The sequence below is a fragment of the Phaethon aethereus genome, assembly GCF_964289735.1.
Source record: "Phaethon aethereus genome assembly, chromosome: 25".
Taxonomy (NCBI): domain Eukaryota; kingdom Metazoa; phylum Chordata; class Aves; order Phaethontiformes; family Phaethontidae; genus Phaethon; species Phaethon aethereus.
The window spans coordinates 1,743,389-1,762,053 of NC_138601.1; the positions used below are offsets into that span (position 1 = coordinate 1,743,389).

General features: G+C 42.4%; 1 protein-coding gene across 1 annotated transcript in view; it reads right to left on the reverse strand.

Moving 5' to 3' along the window:
- Positions 1–3,020: 3,020 nt before the first annotated feature.
- The window catches only part of NSF (N-ethylmaleimide sensitive factor, vesicle fusing ATPase), a gene marked incomplete at both ends in the record, with an annotated part of 66,469 nt that continues 50,824 nt past the window's right edge, over positions 3,021–18,665 (reverse strand). Inside the window, 3 exons of the mRNA XM_082010459.1 lie at positions 3,021–3,080; positions 9,817–9,930; positions 10,741–10,875. Coding sequence (XP_081866585.1) covers positions 3,021–3,080; positions 9,817–9,930; positions 10,741–10,875 — 309 coding nt within the window. The remainder of the gene's footprint in view (positions 3,081–9,816; positions 9,931–10,740; positions 10,876–18,665) is intronic.

Below are 18,665 nucleotides of genomic sequence, written 5' to 3' on the forward strand. Positions count from 1 at the left end.
AGTGCTGCCCAAGACATCGTGCTGCTTGTGCATGAATGATCCTAGCTCCGTTTCACTGCACCGTGTTGCAGACAGCATGCTTCTGCCAGTGCCACCTCATACTGGATGGCAGCAGTGATGCCTTCAGTTACATGAACGTCAGTGACGTGTCGCTAACATTCCAGAGAACCAAGAATTCTGCTCTTGTGGAGTGTTTTGAGCTTAACAGCTTTTTGAGTGGAAGCTATCTGTATGTCTGCCCATCATCCCAAGCCTTTTCCCACCTCACCGAAACCCACTCCAACACTTTCAAATGTACGTCTTTGGTTAACAACTCAACTTGAGACACAGTTATATTTCTGGAAGGTTCAAGAAAAAGAAGCAAGAGGATAAGGAAGGAGATGAAGAATTTGGCTCTTGCTGTTTAAAGGAATTTATTTCTCACTATAAAGCCACCTGCCCCAGGCAGTGTCTTACAGAAAACATGGTGGGAAGGGGCTGCCAGGAGTCATTCTCTTCTGCCACTGCAGGAAACATCTTGGATGGAGATCTCAGAATAGGCTGGAATGGGTGGGATGTCATACCCAACAGTTTGCACTGGTTTTCCAACACGGCCTCCTTCAAATGTGATACACCTAACTTGCACGCGCACACACACACATAGATCTTTGGCGCTTCCTCAGCACTGCAAGGTCCAGAAAATTCTAGGATGGGCTGAACCAGAGGTCATCTTAACCAAATCTTCAACCTGTGGTCAAGCTATCCAGGCTGGGGATATATTCAATCCATCCATAATCGGGTACAAACTGAGCATCCCTCTATCAGCAGCCAAGGAATAGCCTTATCTTCATGCCATACATCAGCACTCTATATACACACCTCTGACCAGCACCAAAGACACCGATGTCTCCCAGATCATCACAAGTAGTTGTGCTTTTTATTGAATCCATTGAATGTGCAATTAAACCAGATATTTATTCACCAATATAGTCTGGACAAAGACACAATAAGGTTTACATCATTTACTCCGAAATATAAGTTAATGTGTGCTGCTGTCACTAGGACTAGCAGAGGAAAGAAAGGAACAAATAAATTCACAAGATTATACACAAATTGAGAAGGAATAATAACCACTGGGACTTGCAATGTCATCACAACACAACAACACTGCCAAAGGAAAAGAAACCAGAGTGGAGTGACTAAAATACTCTGACTGTTTTAAGTATGCACTAAGGACTACAGTACCTTCACCTTTGGGCCTGAAAGAATGTGAAGCACCCTCCTTCCCTGGGAACACTGCTTTGGGTACAAGCTGCTAGCCCTTAGCAGCACATCTGGTCAAACTGAGGAAGCTACACTGACTAAGATCTCATAAATGGCTTTGATTTCATGCCCCACCAAATCGAGGTATGTTCCATGAACCTTATTAAAATGTGTGGAGCCAAAGAACCAGAGGGGAGTAGCCTCATGCAGTCATTGTCAACAGCATCTCATTGACATGAGATGACTATTGGGGAAGGACCACATAGCAAAGTTTGATACATTCCCTTATTTCAGTGCAAAAAAACATGGCAATACACATCTCGTGCATCTGCAGAGCTTGGCTTCCTCTCTATCTTTAAGGAGGAATTTCAACCTTTGGTAACATGGCAGAAAAAATAGGATATAATGAGGCTGGCTAATACCAAAGCTGCCATCTACATTGCACTCATGAAGAGCTTTCAGGCTGGAATCAGCATCTCTATCAACAGGCTTTGATGCCTTAAATACTGGATTTGGAAGTTTCCACTACTCTGATCAACATACTTTCCTGCCTTCTTCCAGTCCCTAATGCCACTAGCCATCAAGTCACAAAATACCTGGGTATAAAAGAAAGCAGGTACTGGCATCCAGGCAACTCTAGAGTTGAATTATTGCAATCACTGTCTTTAGGTTATTGGCCTAGCTCAATGTTCCATGAGACAGAGGATGACAGAGCAAGAAAGCATTCATCAGATCAGGATAACAGAGAGTAGTACGTTAATGCGCCTTCACGACAGACTGTCAGGTTTTATTAGAAGTCAGGATTTCTTTCCTGTCATAGCAACTGGATGCTGGACACAAGTGAGCGTTAGCTTCAGAACTTACAGGACATTTCCCCCATGCTAAAATCAAATGAGAAGGCAGCCTCGCCTGCACAGAGACAGAAGCATAGTGTTCTAGAAGACACTTCCACATGACATCAGTATATTAAAGACGAAGAATAAAGATACTGTATTGCACTAAACATGCAGATTCCACATTGGGTTCTTGGAAACAGGGGAGCATTTCACTTTGTCCAGTGTGTTGAACATAGAAGAGTAAAAGATCCCAGTGTATATTCTCCAGGTTGGTCACTTTTCCAGCTGTTGATCTTGCACTTGGTCCACCTTCAGTCTAGGGAAGGAACTCTTGCAAAAGAAGCCAAATCCATCAAGAAAGCATGCACATGTATAAAAGCATCAAGCACACACTGGAACCCACTCACATGTAGCCAGGATAGATATTGTTGTGAGTTTCCCCAGCACAGGTACTGCCCTACATATATTAGAAAGTCATTTTCTAGGAGATGCCACTGTCAAGACTGGGCTCAACTATTCCCTGTGATACCTACAGGGGAAAGAGTAGGACATCCTTCTCTCAGACAGGAGAAATACAAGAAATCAAAGTTCCAGATTTTAGATAAACAGGTGGATTTTAACTCCAGAAGAATCTCTTCTGAGTTACTTTAACTAAAGAAAGCTAAATTGTGGTCCAATATCTCATTTAAATTTTAAAGTCACAGGTAAATTAAGAAAAGCAGAGAATTCAGGCATGCAGGTTCTCAAAAAGTCTTCAGGACCTCCCACCTCCCAAAACAACTGGCATATAGCTGTAAGGAGAACTGATCTGATATACAGTTCTGTAAATATAGGAAAGGCCGACAATGAGATCAGATATACTACACTGCAGTTTCCCCTCAAAGAGATGCTTGTTTCTGAACAGAGAAGAGAATTTTAAACAATACTTTAAAATAAAAGTACTTACGTTCCTTCTTCTCTCAGAAGAGCCAAGAATTTTTTCACCCGATACTCAGGATCCATCTAAATACCAAACAAAGCAGATCTCCATTAATGTGATGCAATCTTTCAAGCAGCACAATAGGAAAATGAGGCCACAAAGATAGCTGGAGATGCATGTGTGCGTGTGTGCTTTGTCCATGCGTTAGTCCGGCCACCCTGCTTGTCCAGAAGTTCTGCAGCTAAGTAGTGCAGATGCAGCACTGCACCAAGAGAAGCAGCTGATCAGCACAAGCTTAGCGTGCTCACGTAGCTAGGAGATGAGCCAGCTTCTGTTTTGATGGCAATCTGCACACTAGCTTCATCCCACACTGCCAGTTCTAGCCTGGGTCTGCACAAGCCAGGCCCACTCTGTGTCTGCTTCTATCTGCCCCTTTCCAGAGCTAGGGCAGTAAATTAAACAGTCAGAAGCAGGAGCGACTGAAGATGTCCTCAATTTTCCCCTGTCTTCCTTCCCCCTTACAGCTCCAGTAGCAAAGCACCAGAGGAGAGGAGCTGCGTGTGGTGGGTTAGCACATAAGGGAATGCTGAAGCACAGTAAAAGGCTTCCAGAACTTGCAACACTAACTTGTGCTGTGGCTCCATCAACCAGGAATATCCCCTAAAGATCAGTCCTGCCTCTCCCCCAACACTGAGATAGAGACAACAGGGAAGTGGGAAGCGATAGCAGCCTGTGTCTCAGCCATGTTCTGAGACATGGGCTGCCATCAGAAGACACAACGTGTAACTGCTTCCATCCTTTGTGTGGATGCCTGGGCTTGCTGCACTCCAGTGTAAAAGACTAGGCAAATTGCCACGCCTACACGAAAGATACAGTGAGTTAGGCCTATAAACATTTGGAAATTGGAGACTGTTTGTTCTCAGAGTATCTTTGTGTTGTATTGCAACAGTTCATATGGCCTAGAAACTCCAACTTCTGTTCGTTCTGTGATCTTCATCAAAATCTTGTATCTTTAACACATTGACAAAAATACTGTGGGTTCATTCTGAAAACTTTCAGTCAGTAAATGGTACTATGGAGTTGACTGGTTGTAAGAATCCCACCTCTATCACCTACTTGGTAATAAACAGGCAAGTGCTCTACATAAAACTGGGACTTATCCTTGGAGGGGGGAAGCAAGATTTCAGCATGTGCCCTGGTCTCTCACCAAAGAGGCAGAACAAGGGCTCTTGAACTCCTCTACCACATTTTATATTCCTAAAGGAAAATTTCCACCAATTCCAAGTGTGAAGAAGCCAACCATTTAAAACTATGACCACTGTAATTGACGGTAACACAGATGTCTTCAAAAACAGCTTGGAAGAAAACAAATCCTAAAACAACAACAGTATTATCAATGATGCGAGCATGGAAGGAAACAGCTAGTAAGAATTTCTGCTTTGTGCTAAGAAAAGCCTAAAGATGTGTAACTTCCTATCACTTTGAACTATGTCAGCAAGGCAAATACCTCAAATACCAACTACTGAATTATTTTTAGATCACAAAAATAAATTCACTAAAACAAGATGATTTAAAGGAACTTACTGAGGATCACTGAGCTATTAAAGTTGGGTTTTTAACATGCAAAGGAATACTGGTAATGTTCAGGATCACAGAAGAAAAGAAAGGCTACCCCACCATCTTAAGCAGTGTATGAAATGTGTAATACGCAGGTACTAAGAGAGGGATTGTTGTGCCACATAACCAGAGACCAGAAAGATGGTGTCTGCAGTATCGCTCTAGCCTAAATCTTCACCACAATCTCTCGCAGTCAACACTTGGCTACAAGGGGAAAAAAAGCACATCTGTCACTATTTCAATTCTCCCGTTTCTACCAGAAAGGCTGAAGACTATTGGGATCGTAGCACGTGCACATGGGCACCCTAAACACTGATTACTTGGAAACCCCCTTTCTCTGGGGGAATCCACATGTGTAATCCACACTATAAGACTAAGCATGTGACTCTCACCTGGTAAAGGGTCTCAGATCCTCCTTATCCAAAGGACTCGGGTCTGACAATGTGGCTGATCCTGCTTAAGCAGGAGGTTGGACTAGAGTACATCTTGAGGCCTATTCTGACCTCATTTATCCTACGATCCTATGACAACTCAACCACCTCTCTTCCTATATTTCTGGATGTTTCCAGAATGGCTAGTACTCAATAAAGGCATGGCCACACAAACAAAGTGTGATTTACCGGTAAGTAAAGACTAAATAAGTGGAAAGATACAGATTTGATGGGTGGACTGTTCGGTGGATGAGGAGTTGGTTGGATGGTTGCATCCAGAGACTAGTGGTCAATGGCTCAATGACCAGATGAAGATCGGTGATGAGCAGTGTCCCTCAGGAGTCCGTATTGGGACCAGTACTGTTTCATATCTTCATCAATGACATAGACAGTGGGATCGAGTGCACCCTCAGCAAGTTGGCAGATGACACCAGTCTGAGTGGTGTGGTTGATATGCATAAGGGGTGGGATGCCATCCAGACAGATCTGGACAACCTCGAGGCCTGTGTGAACCTCATGAGGTTCAACAAGGCCAAGTGCAGGGTCCTGCACCTGGGTCAGGGCAACCCCCAGTATCAGTACAGGCTGGGGGATGAAGGGATGGACAGCAGCCCTGCCAAGAAGGACCTGGGGGTACTGGTGGATGAAAAGCTGGACAGGAGCCGGCAACGTGCGCTCGCAGCCCAGAAGGCCAACTGTGTCCTTGGCTGCACCCAAAGTAGCGTGGCTAGCAGGGCGAGGGAGGGGATTCTGCCTCTCTACTCTGCTCTGGTGAGACCCCCTTGCAGTGCTGCATCCAGCTCTGGAGCCCTCAGCACAGGGGAGACATGGAGCTGTTGGAGTGGGTCCAAAGGAAGCCACAACAATGCTCAGAGGCATGGAACTGTCCTCCTGTGAGGACAGGCTGAGAGAGTTGGGGTTGTTCAGCCTGGAGAAGAGAAGGCTCTGGGGAGGCCTTATTGCAGCCTGCCAGAGCTTAAAGGGGGCTGATAAGAAAGATGGGGACAGACTTTTTAGCAGGGCCTGTTGTGATAGGACAAGGGGTAATGGTTTTAAACTAAAAGAGAGTAGATTTAGACTAGGTATAAGGAAGAAATTTTTCACAAGGAGGGTGGTGAAACCCTGGCCCAGGTTGCCCAGAGAGGTGGTAGATGCTCCATCCCTGGAAACATTCCAGGTCAGGCTGAACGGGGCTCTGAGCAACCTGCTCTAGTTGAAGATGTCCCTGCTACTGCAGGGGGGTTGGATTAGATGACCTTTAAAGGTCCCTTCCAACCCAAACTATTCTATGATTCTATGAAGCAAATCTCTTCATTCCTAGAAAATTTGTACTAATGCCACCAGCTGAACTTCAAACTCACCAATGCCAGTGTTCTGTTTCCCTGCCTCCCCACCCCGTTTCACTGGGACGTAAGAAAACAGCCATAGCAAGACAGTTTGTCCATAATCTGTACTGACAGTTTCTACAGACTCTTCAGAAGGAACAGCATTTATCTGCAGGCACAGTATCTTGTCCAAAAGACTAAAGCAGGAAGCTGAAAGGCAACAAAGAGGCAAACTTGATGAAATAGCTTATTAAAAAATGCAGACACAAAACCAGAAGGTTGATCTACCAAGGAAAGAGCAGAAGACAGTGGTCTACAGAATCCAAAGAGGAAGGAGGTTCATGATTCTTGAACAGACCCTCTAGTGCCCTGTGAAAAGAGAAGTGCTGCTGGGTGAAACTGGGTGAAAGATTTTCTAGAAGAACAGCACAGAGACTGACTCTGTGACACAGCTCAAACAGGTAGCAAGAAAATGGCTGTTGCTCTCTAGGTAATGCAGTATCCCCAGGACATGCCTCCTTAGGAAAAATGGCAACTGAAGAGACTTCATTAATCTTCAGTCCAGAGAAAAGGAGATACTCCCAAGATGTGCATGCCCTTGGTAGTAGAGCACTCCCGTAAACCTGTCATAAAATCCAAACTCTTTAGTATGTCCAGACACAGTGTTTAGTTTAAAATAATATAGGCAGTATTATATGATGACCTTTCAAAATAAGTTCCCATGTAAGTTAAAATACATTACAAACAGCTTAGATTAACTTAGGTTTTATTTATGCTAAACAGAAGTTACCAAACCAGGAAATACTGGAGGTACAAAAAGGGGCTTTCTGGAAAGCTGCCTGGATCATTCAGGTTCCTACTCCAAGAGAGAGAGACCTTGGGTTTTGGAGTGTTGCCAGCAAGGTCCAAGAGCAACAAGACAAGGTCCAAGAGCAACAAAATAAGCAGAAGGAACCAGTCCCCTAGCTATGGAAAAAGAAGGCTCATGTATCCAGCAGCACCCCAGGGTAAGGTTGCAGCATCAGGGCAGGGTGAAGCGAGCGTGGCACCTGATAGCACTGTGAGGTGGTCCATGTAGTGCAGCCAAGGATATTTCAAAACTAAACTTTTCTGGATTCATGTGGCAAATCATGAGCATATCCATTCATCAAAGACTTCTTTTGAACAAGAACATAACATGATTCCAGGACACTCAGTGTATACAAGATGACCAAAGTATGTGACACTAAATACAAGTAGTTTGACATTAAAGAAGGCCAGGAATAGCAATAAACATAGTTTGAGGGAAATTAAGCTGCCAAAAAGTGTGGGTTTACAAGGCTCGTAAACAAGGCAACAAAAGCAACCCAGGATACCAGAGCAATGCAGTATACCAGAGCAGAGAAGTTCACAATACTCCAAGAACGGATTTTGATATTGAGAGGCTGGTTCAGCAAGACTGTAGTCTGAAACAAACTGAAAATCATTTGAACAGTTTAAGAATACCTACATATAGCATATATTGGGTTTACTAGTCTAATAAAATAAAAAACACAGTTAGATTCAGTGACTGCAGAGAAAGAAATTAGGTGCACGTTTTTTGCAAAGAATTCATTCACCATTGGATCTAATCTGAATTTTGAGAAATTGGAATTGTTGGAATTGTTAAGGGATTTCAGATTCAAGTCTCTTTCTAAAAAGTTGTGGTCCAGCTCAGTGAAAAAAGGAACTAGTTTTGGTCTTCTCATTTGGTGAAATTCTGCTTTCCTGTAACAGCTAGCCAAATTAGGTATCACTGTGGTCTTTCAATGGATTCAGATATGGGTGTTGTCCTATTCTAGTGACAGCCTGCATTGCTTTCCTGTATTTATAGTGGTTCAACAGATGGAGTCATGTAAACACCTCAGACCTTCTGGAATAGAACTTCTTCATATTTAGCTTCCATATGCTATTACCTATGCTATTACACAATTGCCTGCTAATTACAGGTAATAACATAAGTCACCTTGTACCAACTATCCATGTATAGTAGCAAAGGTGGATTATTAATCATTTATATCAACAGTAACAGCCTTTCATTTTACACTTCTTCAATTTGTCAGGAATGGCACAGAGTCACAGTTCTGCCTGTCTTCTCCCAGCCTGACTGGTCATGGACTTACCTACAAAACACTGGTGTGGTCAAAAAAAAATGCACAAGACCAGTTTACCTGTCTGCACAGTCTAGGGCAGCATAAAGGCTCTCTTTCTACTTCATAGATAGATCCCTCTTACATCATAGGTGTGCAGCCATGGGGTGATACTATGAACAAGTCCAGGGTAAGCATTTCCACCCATGCTCCAGATTCAGAATGGCACATAATTCACATAACCTTCACCTTGAGTTTTAAAAAGAACCAACACTTAAGGTCAAAGCAGCAAAAGAAAACGTCCTATGTCAGAAGAAGGAATCCATTGTCAAGGCTAAGTGAAATGGACTGCAAGAGAGCCAGGCAGTCCCTGAAGGCTTGCACCCCTTAAATACATTTAATACATGTGAGCAATGACTTACTGACTTGCCTGTAGGTATGGAATTAAAAGCCAAGGAAGAAGAGGAAAAAGTAATCTAGATAAATGACTTTATTCCCTGAGGTGACATCCAGTCAGAGCATATCCTTAGTGCTGTGCAAGTTTTAACAGAATTGTGAAGAGTGAACAGAGGGATACATGACTTATATGCTGCTAAACTACATGCCTCTTAGCTTATGCTCAGCCTCTCCTAGGAAGATCTAAGGACAGTTCACTCAGCTGCACTAAATCCATTTGATGTGAAAAGAGAGTGTGTGAGAAGCGGGGGGGACTCAGAAGGGCGCTGAAATGTCAGCCATGGAGGATTAGGGCTGCATGCTACACCCTCTCATTTTTAGCATGCATATACTGTCGAGCACAAGCTTGATGGCTGGCTTGCAGGCATAGATGATGGGTGCGGGGGAGGGTTAAGAGCTACATATTTCTACCCTCTGCAATTATTTTCTTTAAAGTGCTGAAAGTGGAAAATAAAGAGAAGAGCAGCTGAACAGCCTGACAGATTTATCTTCTTCAGGGAAAGAGCACATACACCTGCACAGGCACCTTTTTCTTTAAAAAAAAAAAATCCTAAGTGATAGCTATCTGCAATCTTAACATGCTGGGTGTAGAGAAGAAATTTCATGAAAGGTAAGTTAATCCAATCCCTCTAGTTGCCAGATGCTCTTCTCTGAAGTGAGCTTTGAACAGCCTATAGGCATTGTGGTTTTTAAAGATCTCTCCGCAGACCAAGACCTGGTGATTTCTTTGTTCAGAAAATTTCTTATCACTGTAGTTCTTTTCTCAATTAAACTGATTAAAAGGCTCCCACCGCACAGCCAGAGTAAGAGTCTGCAGAGAAGTGGGAACCTCTGAGACCGCTCTATTCACCCTAGTCCTTCCTGGACCAGAAGCATTCTTACTTGTAATGACATTTCTATCAGCATCAGCAGCTTCTTGATACCAATCCAGACAGCCTTCCCTTTGACATTCTGTGCAATAGTGCTGCGTTCCTTGTCTTTGAAGTTACCCAGAAGCTGGAGAGGAAAAAAAAAAAAAAAAACGGAGATTGTCAATAGGAATAATGCTACCTAACTCAGGAAAAAGGGAGTGAGAAGCTAGAAAGTATTTTCTAGCTTAGAAGGAAAATTTGTTGCAATATATCTAGACAAGGCAAAACACTTAGATTCTTTTATTCCATAATGGTTCTTTTCATAGCATCTCTAATCAAACAGCATGTGTTTCTCTTTTATGATCCATTCCATGTTTTCTCCAGATTAGAGTCTAGAAGGAACACAGTGGCTCAAGCCACTGTAAGTTTTCAAAACTGCTGCAAAAGCACCTGTGTCTTTCAGGCTTTGCTGATATTATCATTGTGACAATTTTGGAAGTTTGCACAAAAGATGCGCCTGTTAAGTTTATTTTAACAGCCTTCAATATTCACTACAATTTCCACCATGGCATAGAATAAGCAACCATTAAGGGCACGAATTCATAAAAAACCTATAATCTTTTCAGCACCAAACACCTTCATTTGATATTGTTCCAATTCATGAGAGCTTGGCACCCTCCAGGCACATTCAGTTTAAGTGTCCCAATTATATTCATTACCCACTTCCATGCCCTCGGAATCTTTCAGTCCACTCCACAAACTTTTTCCGTACACTTACTGTTCTCGCATTCTGCCTTAATTTATTGTATGAAAAAGTAATTCAGAGAAGCCTTAGAACTGTTATGTTACAACGTAATGTTAAGTGGGACAGTGTTCCCAAATGCAGAGCTACCACAAAAATCACTCATTTCCAGCAAATTTTGAGCTTATTTGTCATACTTGAACATTTTCTCACCTCCAAAGCCTCCATCAGCTGCTCCCCTGTTGCAATGTTGGGCACATGAATCGTAGTGCTGAAAGCATTCAGCATTTCCATTTCCTGCAGGACATCTTTGCGACTGGTGGTTCCAATGATGAGAAGCTTGCGACCCTGTCCACACAATGGAATAAGTGTCAAGAAAGGAAAAACAAGAGAGGAACCATCCTTGGGAAGCTTCAGCTAACTACAAATGAAAAATGGAAAACAGCCATGTAAAAATACCACTTAAAGTAAAATTAATAGAAGTAAACCCCTCAGTAGTTGACATGAACCATGCAAGACTAGGATTAGATTCTAGAAGTCAGATTAATGCCACCAACGGGGTCCAAAAATTATGGTACACAGAAGATAGACCCATACTACAGCTTTCCTACCTTACCTTTCCTTCTAAATTCATCATTATAAATAGCTGAATCCTCATTAAATTTAAAAGCACGAGCAAACCCCCACTCCCAAAAGCTGAATGACAGATGACTTCTCAGGGTAACAGCCTGTCTTTAGAAATCCTGTGGGTACAGTGAATTCTCGGCCACTGTACAGACACTTCCAATGGTTTTACAGCTCACACTTTAAGACCAGAGGTTGCCTTAAGTTCGTAAGACTTCCCATTGCCAGTGCGGTTGTATAAAAGGACAGTACCACATCTGGCAGCCTCTGAATTCAAACCATCAATGCACACACCAATTCCAAGTTGGCCAGAGCAAAAACGGGGTTTGTAAATAATAGAGCAATGAATGAAAAATATCAACTGCCAATAAAAATAAAGTTTTGCTAGATCATCTTCCGAATGCCATTTCAATGCTATTTGAATTTTACCATGCAGTGTTCAGACACTGATAAATGTTGGCTGGTGGAAGGAGCTGTTGGGATTATCAACTGTGATCAGTCCCTTTACCAGTTCAGTACACAAGGAGCTGACCAAGTATCCTCCTCGTTTGCTGTACAGAAGTTTAGCCGATGCTCAGAGTTCTATATTTTGACTTCACGACACAAAACTCTGATCATCATTATAAAACAAAACAAACAAAAACCTAAAAAACATCCCCACAGAGCAGGAGCACAGCTGCAACTAATTTCATAAGCGCTTTGCATTCCTTCGACAAAGGATGAAAACCTACTTAAACTTAACACATCTTTGATGAAGGTGATGCACCTTTGCAGCATTTATTTTGCCCTGAGTGCCATTGTATTCACTGACTTTTTGTGTTTGAACAGATTACACTCCTGCTTTGGGTGCAGATGATGAGAAAGCACCAGAACTGGTAAGGAACTCAAGTACTCACTGCAAGTTTGTTTGTAGCCTAAAACAGCACAAGGAAGTAATGCCCGGCAGGCTGAAACCAGAGCACGCCCCAGGTCATGGGCTTCACACAAAGGCACTGTCGGGTAAACTCTATGCAAACCCTTCTGTGTACTAAGCACTGCCTACATCTCAGGAGGCACCACAGTCACCAGCTCCGCCACCTCTAAAGAGGGGGAAATCCTCAGAAGCCTACTGGGCAATTTAATAGGGAAAAGCAGCCGATTCCTGAACTGATGACAGAAATGCCAGGTTTAAAACTGCAATGGGAGTAAGGAATGCTTTATTACTAGACAAATCTCGCCTGCTGGTGGCACAGAGCAAGCAGAAAAAGGTCTGAGTTTTTAAAATTATCTGTAGGTAGCCTTGAGAAGGGCATGCAATGTCCTCAGAAAGCAAACACACAACCATTCCACTGCTGCTTCCACTACGTTCTGCATGTCCGTGGTGTTACAATCGCACATTATTTGTTTCCTTTTTTATCGTCATTGTGTAGCAAGGACAGGAAATAAGATTTTATCATTTTACAAGCCTGAGCAGTTCAGTAAGATCTTGCATGCAAAGGCAAAAAAACCAATTCACTCAGAGGAGAGTAAGGGAATGGCACTTGATCCTCATTCTTACAAGGAGCATGGGTCAGGAATTCAGAAAGCCCCATCAGGTGCTCATTTTCAGCTAAAGCACTTAATAGATCAAGAAGAATAAATGATGCTCAGCAACCAAAAAGCTGTTTACCTACATGAAGACAAAATTTCAGCGGTCTTCATCTTTGGAAGGGGCTGGTAAAACAGCTTAAACACAGGCTTGGAAGCTGTGTGAAATGAGTCCCCCGAGAACACTTGAACCATCACCTGCTCATGAGCCACAGAAGTGTGGTACAAACACCTCTGACATTTGCTCTGAAGTTACCACCCAAGGACAACATTAAAAGGTGCCTTCAACTTGCAAAGATATACTTGGGATAACAGCACACGTGACAGCAGAACTGATGCGTGCTTAAAATCCTCAGAATGCAAAGACAGAGATTATCAGCATATTTGATGGAGAAAATTTCATCTCGATCCTAATTTACTTTGCTTTCATGGTTGCTCCATATTTCCTCGACATACTGTCCTCAGTAGGTTTTTGTTCAATTCATAAATAATGCTGATATAGTTGATATTATATATGCTATAATTCAGTAAAAAGTGTAAGTCCTGAAAGGAGAATTTCTGCTATCTTACTTGATAAATTGTAACAAGTCATGCATGCTGTTAGGCACCTCTAAACAGTTTTCTCATTATACAGGTAAGGTATTAGGGTACAAGGGAAGCCAAAGACAGACTCTTGAACAGAACTGAGACGTCCAAAGCATGCTGCACCAACCCCTTATTGCAAACACAAATCGATGCCACACTATACCACCAAGACCGATCCGCTTTACAAGCTACAGTGATTCTTCTAAGAAATTGTTTATTACTGTAACTCTCAAAATCCAGAACACCTTGGGTAAAGGACTGTGTTAATAACAGCATTTTAGGGGAGAAAAAAGGCTCAAACTGCAGCCAGCAAAGCAGTATCTGTTCCCAAAATACAGCTAACAGCATGCGTACGGTGCCTGGTACAGCAGGCAAGACCTCAACCTAGGCAACAACAAATTGCAGACTAACTGCTTGAAGGATGCTACCTGAGCAACTTCTACGCTGAGTCAGTCCATGCTTGATTGTAACAAAAAATGGAGTCTCGTTTGGGGTTTCATCAGAGACTAAAAGGTCTCACCAGGAAAGGATGTAAGCATCACAGAAATGTAATTAGCGAGATGAGTTTTACCTCCTCTAACTTCAGGTGTCCATGTATGTTCTCATTCTCTGCATTTCCTTCTTGGTTAATGGAGCCCAGACGACTCTTGCCTCCTCCCAGAAAAGCTGCCTACACTCTGGACTCATACAGCAAACTATTTTCTAAACAACTAGTTCAGTCACAGGAAACCAAACCGCTGACAGCCACATTTAGTCAGATGAATCCCAAACTTGCTGTAAATTAGGCCAGTGGACAACTACTACACACACAAAAATGACTTATTACCATTTAGGAAAGCCACTGGAGTCAGTCATTGTGGCAAGTGCTGTGAAAACACCAGCTCAATGCTAAACCTTACTCAAAATGCAAACACTCAGACATTTTTAGAATGGGAAAAAGAGTAAAACAGAAGCCATTATTCTACCATATAAATCCAGGGTGCTCTTTAAGACACTGTGCAATCTTAGCTATTTCAAATACAGTTTCAAATACATCACTGAGTTGGAGAAATCAGAGGAAAGCAATGGGGATGGTCAGAAATATGGAATAACTTCCCTAAAGAGACTCTTGGTAAATTGCTGGAGGGTATACAGAGAGGTCTATAAAATCATAGATGGTACAGAGGAGATGAGGGGGAAAACTGTTCTTGCTCAAAATAAAACCTAAGGAGCACTACATGAAATTATCAAGCATCAGTTTTAAACCCAACAAAAGGGTGTTTGTTTTCACCATACAGTTCAGTTGAAGTCAAGCAAGCATGACACTAAGAATGGCAAACGCTTAACAAGGTTCAAAAGCAACAGGACAAGTTAATAGAGGTCAGATCCATCAGCAATTTTTAGATATCTGTGTTAGGATCCTTGCTCAGGACCCTGAACCGCTGATGACTGAATGGTTGAAATCTCCTCAGAACAGATGGCTACTCTGTAAAACAGTGCTTAAAATTTTTTAACAGCTCCACCCAAAACATGCTTTTTTTTTCCCCCCTGCTTTCTTCAAAAGCAGCTATGGGCTTCAACTTGCTACCTTTAAGCTTGACCCACTGGAAAACCAGTTACTGTAAAACAAGAATAATCTCTTCTGTATCAATTACTAAAAGAAAATGAAGTGTCAGGAGTCCCTTGTACTTTTCAAAGTTTCAGGCAACTTGCTCAGTAAACAAGTGGAAAACCTACAAGTAGAAATGTTTTGCCCCAGGCATTACCACAAAAGTATGAAAAGCCATCAAGCCAAACTGAAAAAGCTGCCCTCATCCAACTACTCTGCAGTGAAAACACACCACAGGGTATCACTGGATTTACTCTTCCTATTGTGAGATGTACGGCTAAGGTGCCCCCATTTTCAGAAATATTCACATTTTTGATCCTTAATTTCTAAAGCAGCCATTGCAAAGTCAACGTGCCATGTGTTCAGCCCATAGAAGATCAGGATTCAAGCTGAACTTCCAAAAATCAGGCGCAACAACTACCAAGTAAGGAGGAACTTGGCTTTTCAACAGCTTAAGATCACTTGGTGTCAGACTTATTACCAGGGCAGTTCTAGGCCTGGTTCTTCCATGAACAGAGATTAGATACCAGCATGTCACTTAAGTGTGGATTCATCCTGCCCATTTTTAGGCAATAAAATTGCCCCAGTTCAGAGCCCAAGATCCCTCTATACTGATGGAGGAACACCCAGTAGAGTGGAGCATGTCTTGCCCCACTGCCTTCTAGAAGTGGAATAACCCCAGATTTCACCTCTTTACTACAGGAATTTTATCTGAATAAAGGATATAATCATGCAGAGAACTAGGGGATTCAAAGATCAAAAGAGGAAGTAGTTTTAAACTACTACATTTTCAAGCATTATGAGATTGACTCTTCTAGCACAGCATTCACTTCCTAATGGGCACCACATTACAAAGACAAACTAGAACATGAAGGAATTACATAGACTCTGCTACAAGCAAATGGAGTCTCGACATGTCAGTGAAGTCTCAAATTACCAAATTTCACAAATCTAACCAGCACTAGGCAAGGGGAGTCAAGGGGAGCTTGAACTATGCTACAACCAAGCATCGGTGGATACAGAAGTGCCTCTGTCAGTCACTCACCGGCTGTTCACTCAACTTTGGACACTTGTATATTTTTATGCATGTGTTTTGGGGTATCAACAATTCTTCAGATGTAATGGGAAAAAACACAATTCTCCAGATTTACAAGTATAAAGGTAACGTCACTGTTGATTGGAGTTGCTTCCAATTCACACCAAGTGACGTGGAATCAGGAATGCATCTGGGATTATATCAAACAAGGAGATTATTCCCCCCTTTCCCCCATCAACTTTCATAAATCAGCAAAAGCCTCCAGTGTCCCAGAGAGGAAAGGGGCTGGGGGCCTCTGGGAGCAGTAGAAGGGCATCCATAAGAGTGGTCGAGAGCATCTCGCTAAGCCAGACATTTCATAACACTGCACAAATTGTACGTCCAGCTTAGCGTGGGGATGCTGCAATGGTCTTTCACCCTTTGAGCCAATTGTTAGCTTTTCACAGGAACCAGCAGGGAAGCACATGTGAAACCTCTGTGGGGCTGGTGAGTGTCTCCATGCCTTGTGTGACTCTGCATGTAGATGAAGCAGCTTCGGCTTTCGGAGCTGCTGCTGCTTAGTTCTCAGAGAAGTCCTTTTCTCCCGCTTGGCTCCCTGCTGCGACAGTCCTTTTCAGTCTTTCTATTCCCCCCCAGTCTCTTCTCCTGCACAACACAGGGAAACTTGATTGAAATAAAGACCCAAGAGAACATGGTTTATTTTATTCCCTTCAATCCATTTTAGAAAAGCTTTTTAATTGGTTTAAAAAAAGATGCTAAACAAAATGTTTTCCAGTCTTCTTGAACTACTAGTAATAGATACCACTACTTAAGCATTGCTGAGTGGAACTAGCAAGCATGAGCTGTGACTGGGAATTTAAAGCAAACGTAGAGATGTTTCTAGTTTCTTTAAAGTCTAACATGTTTACCCTCAAAACTTTTGCAAAGTACAAACAAGCCAGAAAGCCCAGAAACCCAGAAGCTTCAAGTATTTGCCCTTCCCACACCACATTAAAATACATAGCCTCAATAGGAAGAGGGGAGTCTGGGAAGCAGCTTTCATAAACCAATTCAACAGAGACATATACCTCAATGCATAATTAATAAGATTTCATCCCAGAAATGCTCCTCTTACACACGTAGCCTACAGTAATTGTAGGAAGCTGCTTGCACATTAAGCATACTCTCTGCAAGTGATGTGACAACACTGTGTGAATACATAATCTGGGCCACAAAGATGGAAGCAGCAGAGCGGCACTGCTGGAACGCACCCTCCGCTTCCCCCTCACTCCTTGCTTGCGGTTTGAACTGCTTCATCGTTCCTGCTTCTAAGCTTTTCAAATCAACTCTGTATGTCAGGCCCCTCTGACTAGTGAAAAGGTAAAGAGCCTATCTGATAGCAATGGAGAACAGGTATTGTCTCACCAGCATCTTGCCAATGATTTCTCTCAGCACAGGGACATGCCTGGTGTGTCCCAGGACACTCCATTTTTACGAGGAATGAACCTAAACCATGATCCCCATCCCACAGCATTCGTGCTGGTTTGACCTCATGAAGTAGGTTAGTGCCACTGATGTACATTTAAAGCATGTATCTGCATCTTGAATTACAACAAAACCCCTGAAACCAGCCATTACTTCCAAATAAATTGCTCCCCAAGGGAACTAGTCATCTCAGAGGGAACTTGGAAGGGCATTGATTAACTGGCAGTATTATCTCCCTTGTGGGTTTCTCACTTGAATTTAAAAACCCCAAGAGTCTCCATGCCTAAATTCAATCTTTTTCACAGTAAACATCTGCAGCACTAAAGGCCTTTTCCTGCATGACTCTACCTCTTATGCACAGTTTTATTTTTTTAATGAAAAAAATCCCCACATGCCACGACTATCACAGGGAACTCACAAGAAACAAACATGCTAGGAAGAACTCTATCATCAGAACTGCCAAACTAAGTCAGCCCAAAGAGTCCATATAACCCAATGTCCTAACTTCCACAGTACCCAATAGTGGACACTTAGGAAAAAAGAGAAAAAAGCCCACATCATCAATCAAACAGTGACATTTCCTCAGAAAACTCTCTCTATCCTCCCAACAATTTATGGCTTAAGTCACCATAATATTGGCTGTCAACCTAAAGTCTTCCAGCCTCAAGGGCATTTCAAACATCACAAAGTACAAATCTCTAGCAACATGCATAAACTTGGCAAATATCCGAGAGCTTCAAGCCCTGCATCCTGCTTTCAGGGAGACTCGGGTGCCAACAAAAGTGCATCTAAGCAACAAAATACATTCAGAGGATGCAATGATAAAACGGGCAATTTAATATCTTACGTTCCTTCGACAACTGAACCAAATCAAGTTCTATTCTTCCCCTATTGATTTATGAGAACAATCATTTCCTGATACTGTGGAAGTACCAAGAATAGGTCAACTATTACATGAGATTATGATGATCAAAAATGGTTGTGCCGTTGCATACAGGCAGCCTTTCTGTTCCAATGTATGTGATAACAAAATCCGAGTTTTATGTAAGAGACTTCACGTGGCATAGAAAGCTCACTGGGAAAAAATCTTTGTTCTCCCAGGTTGACAGTCACAAGGGGAACTTCAGGGCCTGTGGCATTACAATTTAGTTCAAAGTTCTATATTTGAAAGGTCTTTTCATGAAACTCTCTAATGAAAACAATACTCATGCATATGTTACTGTTTACAGGATATTAAAAATGACAAAAAAATTGAGTTCATCCAGGCTGTTGTTA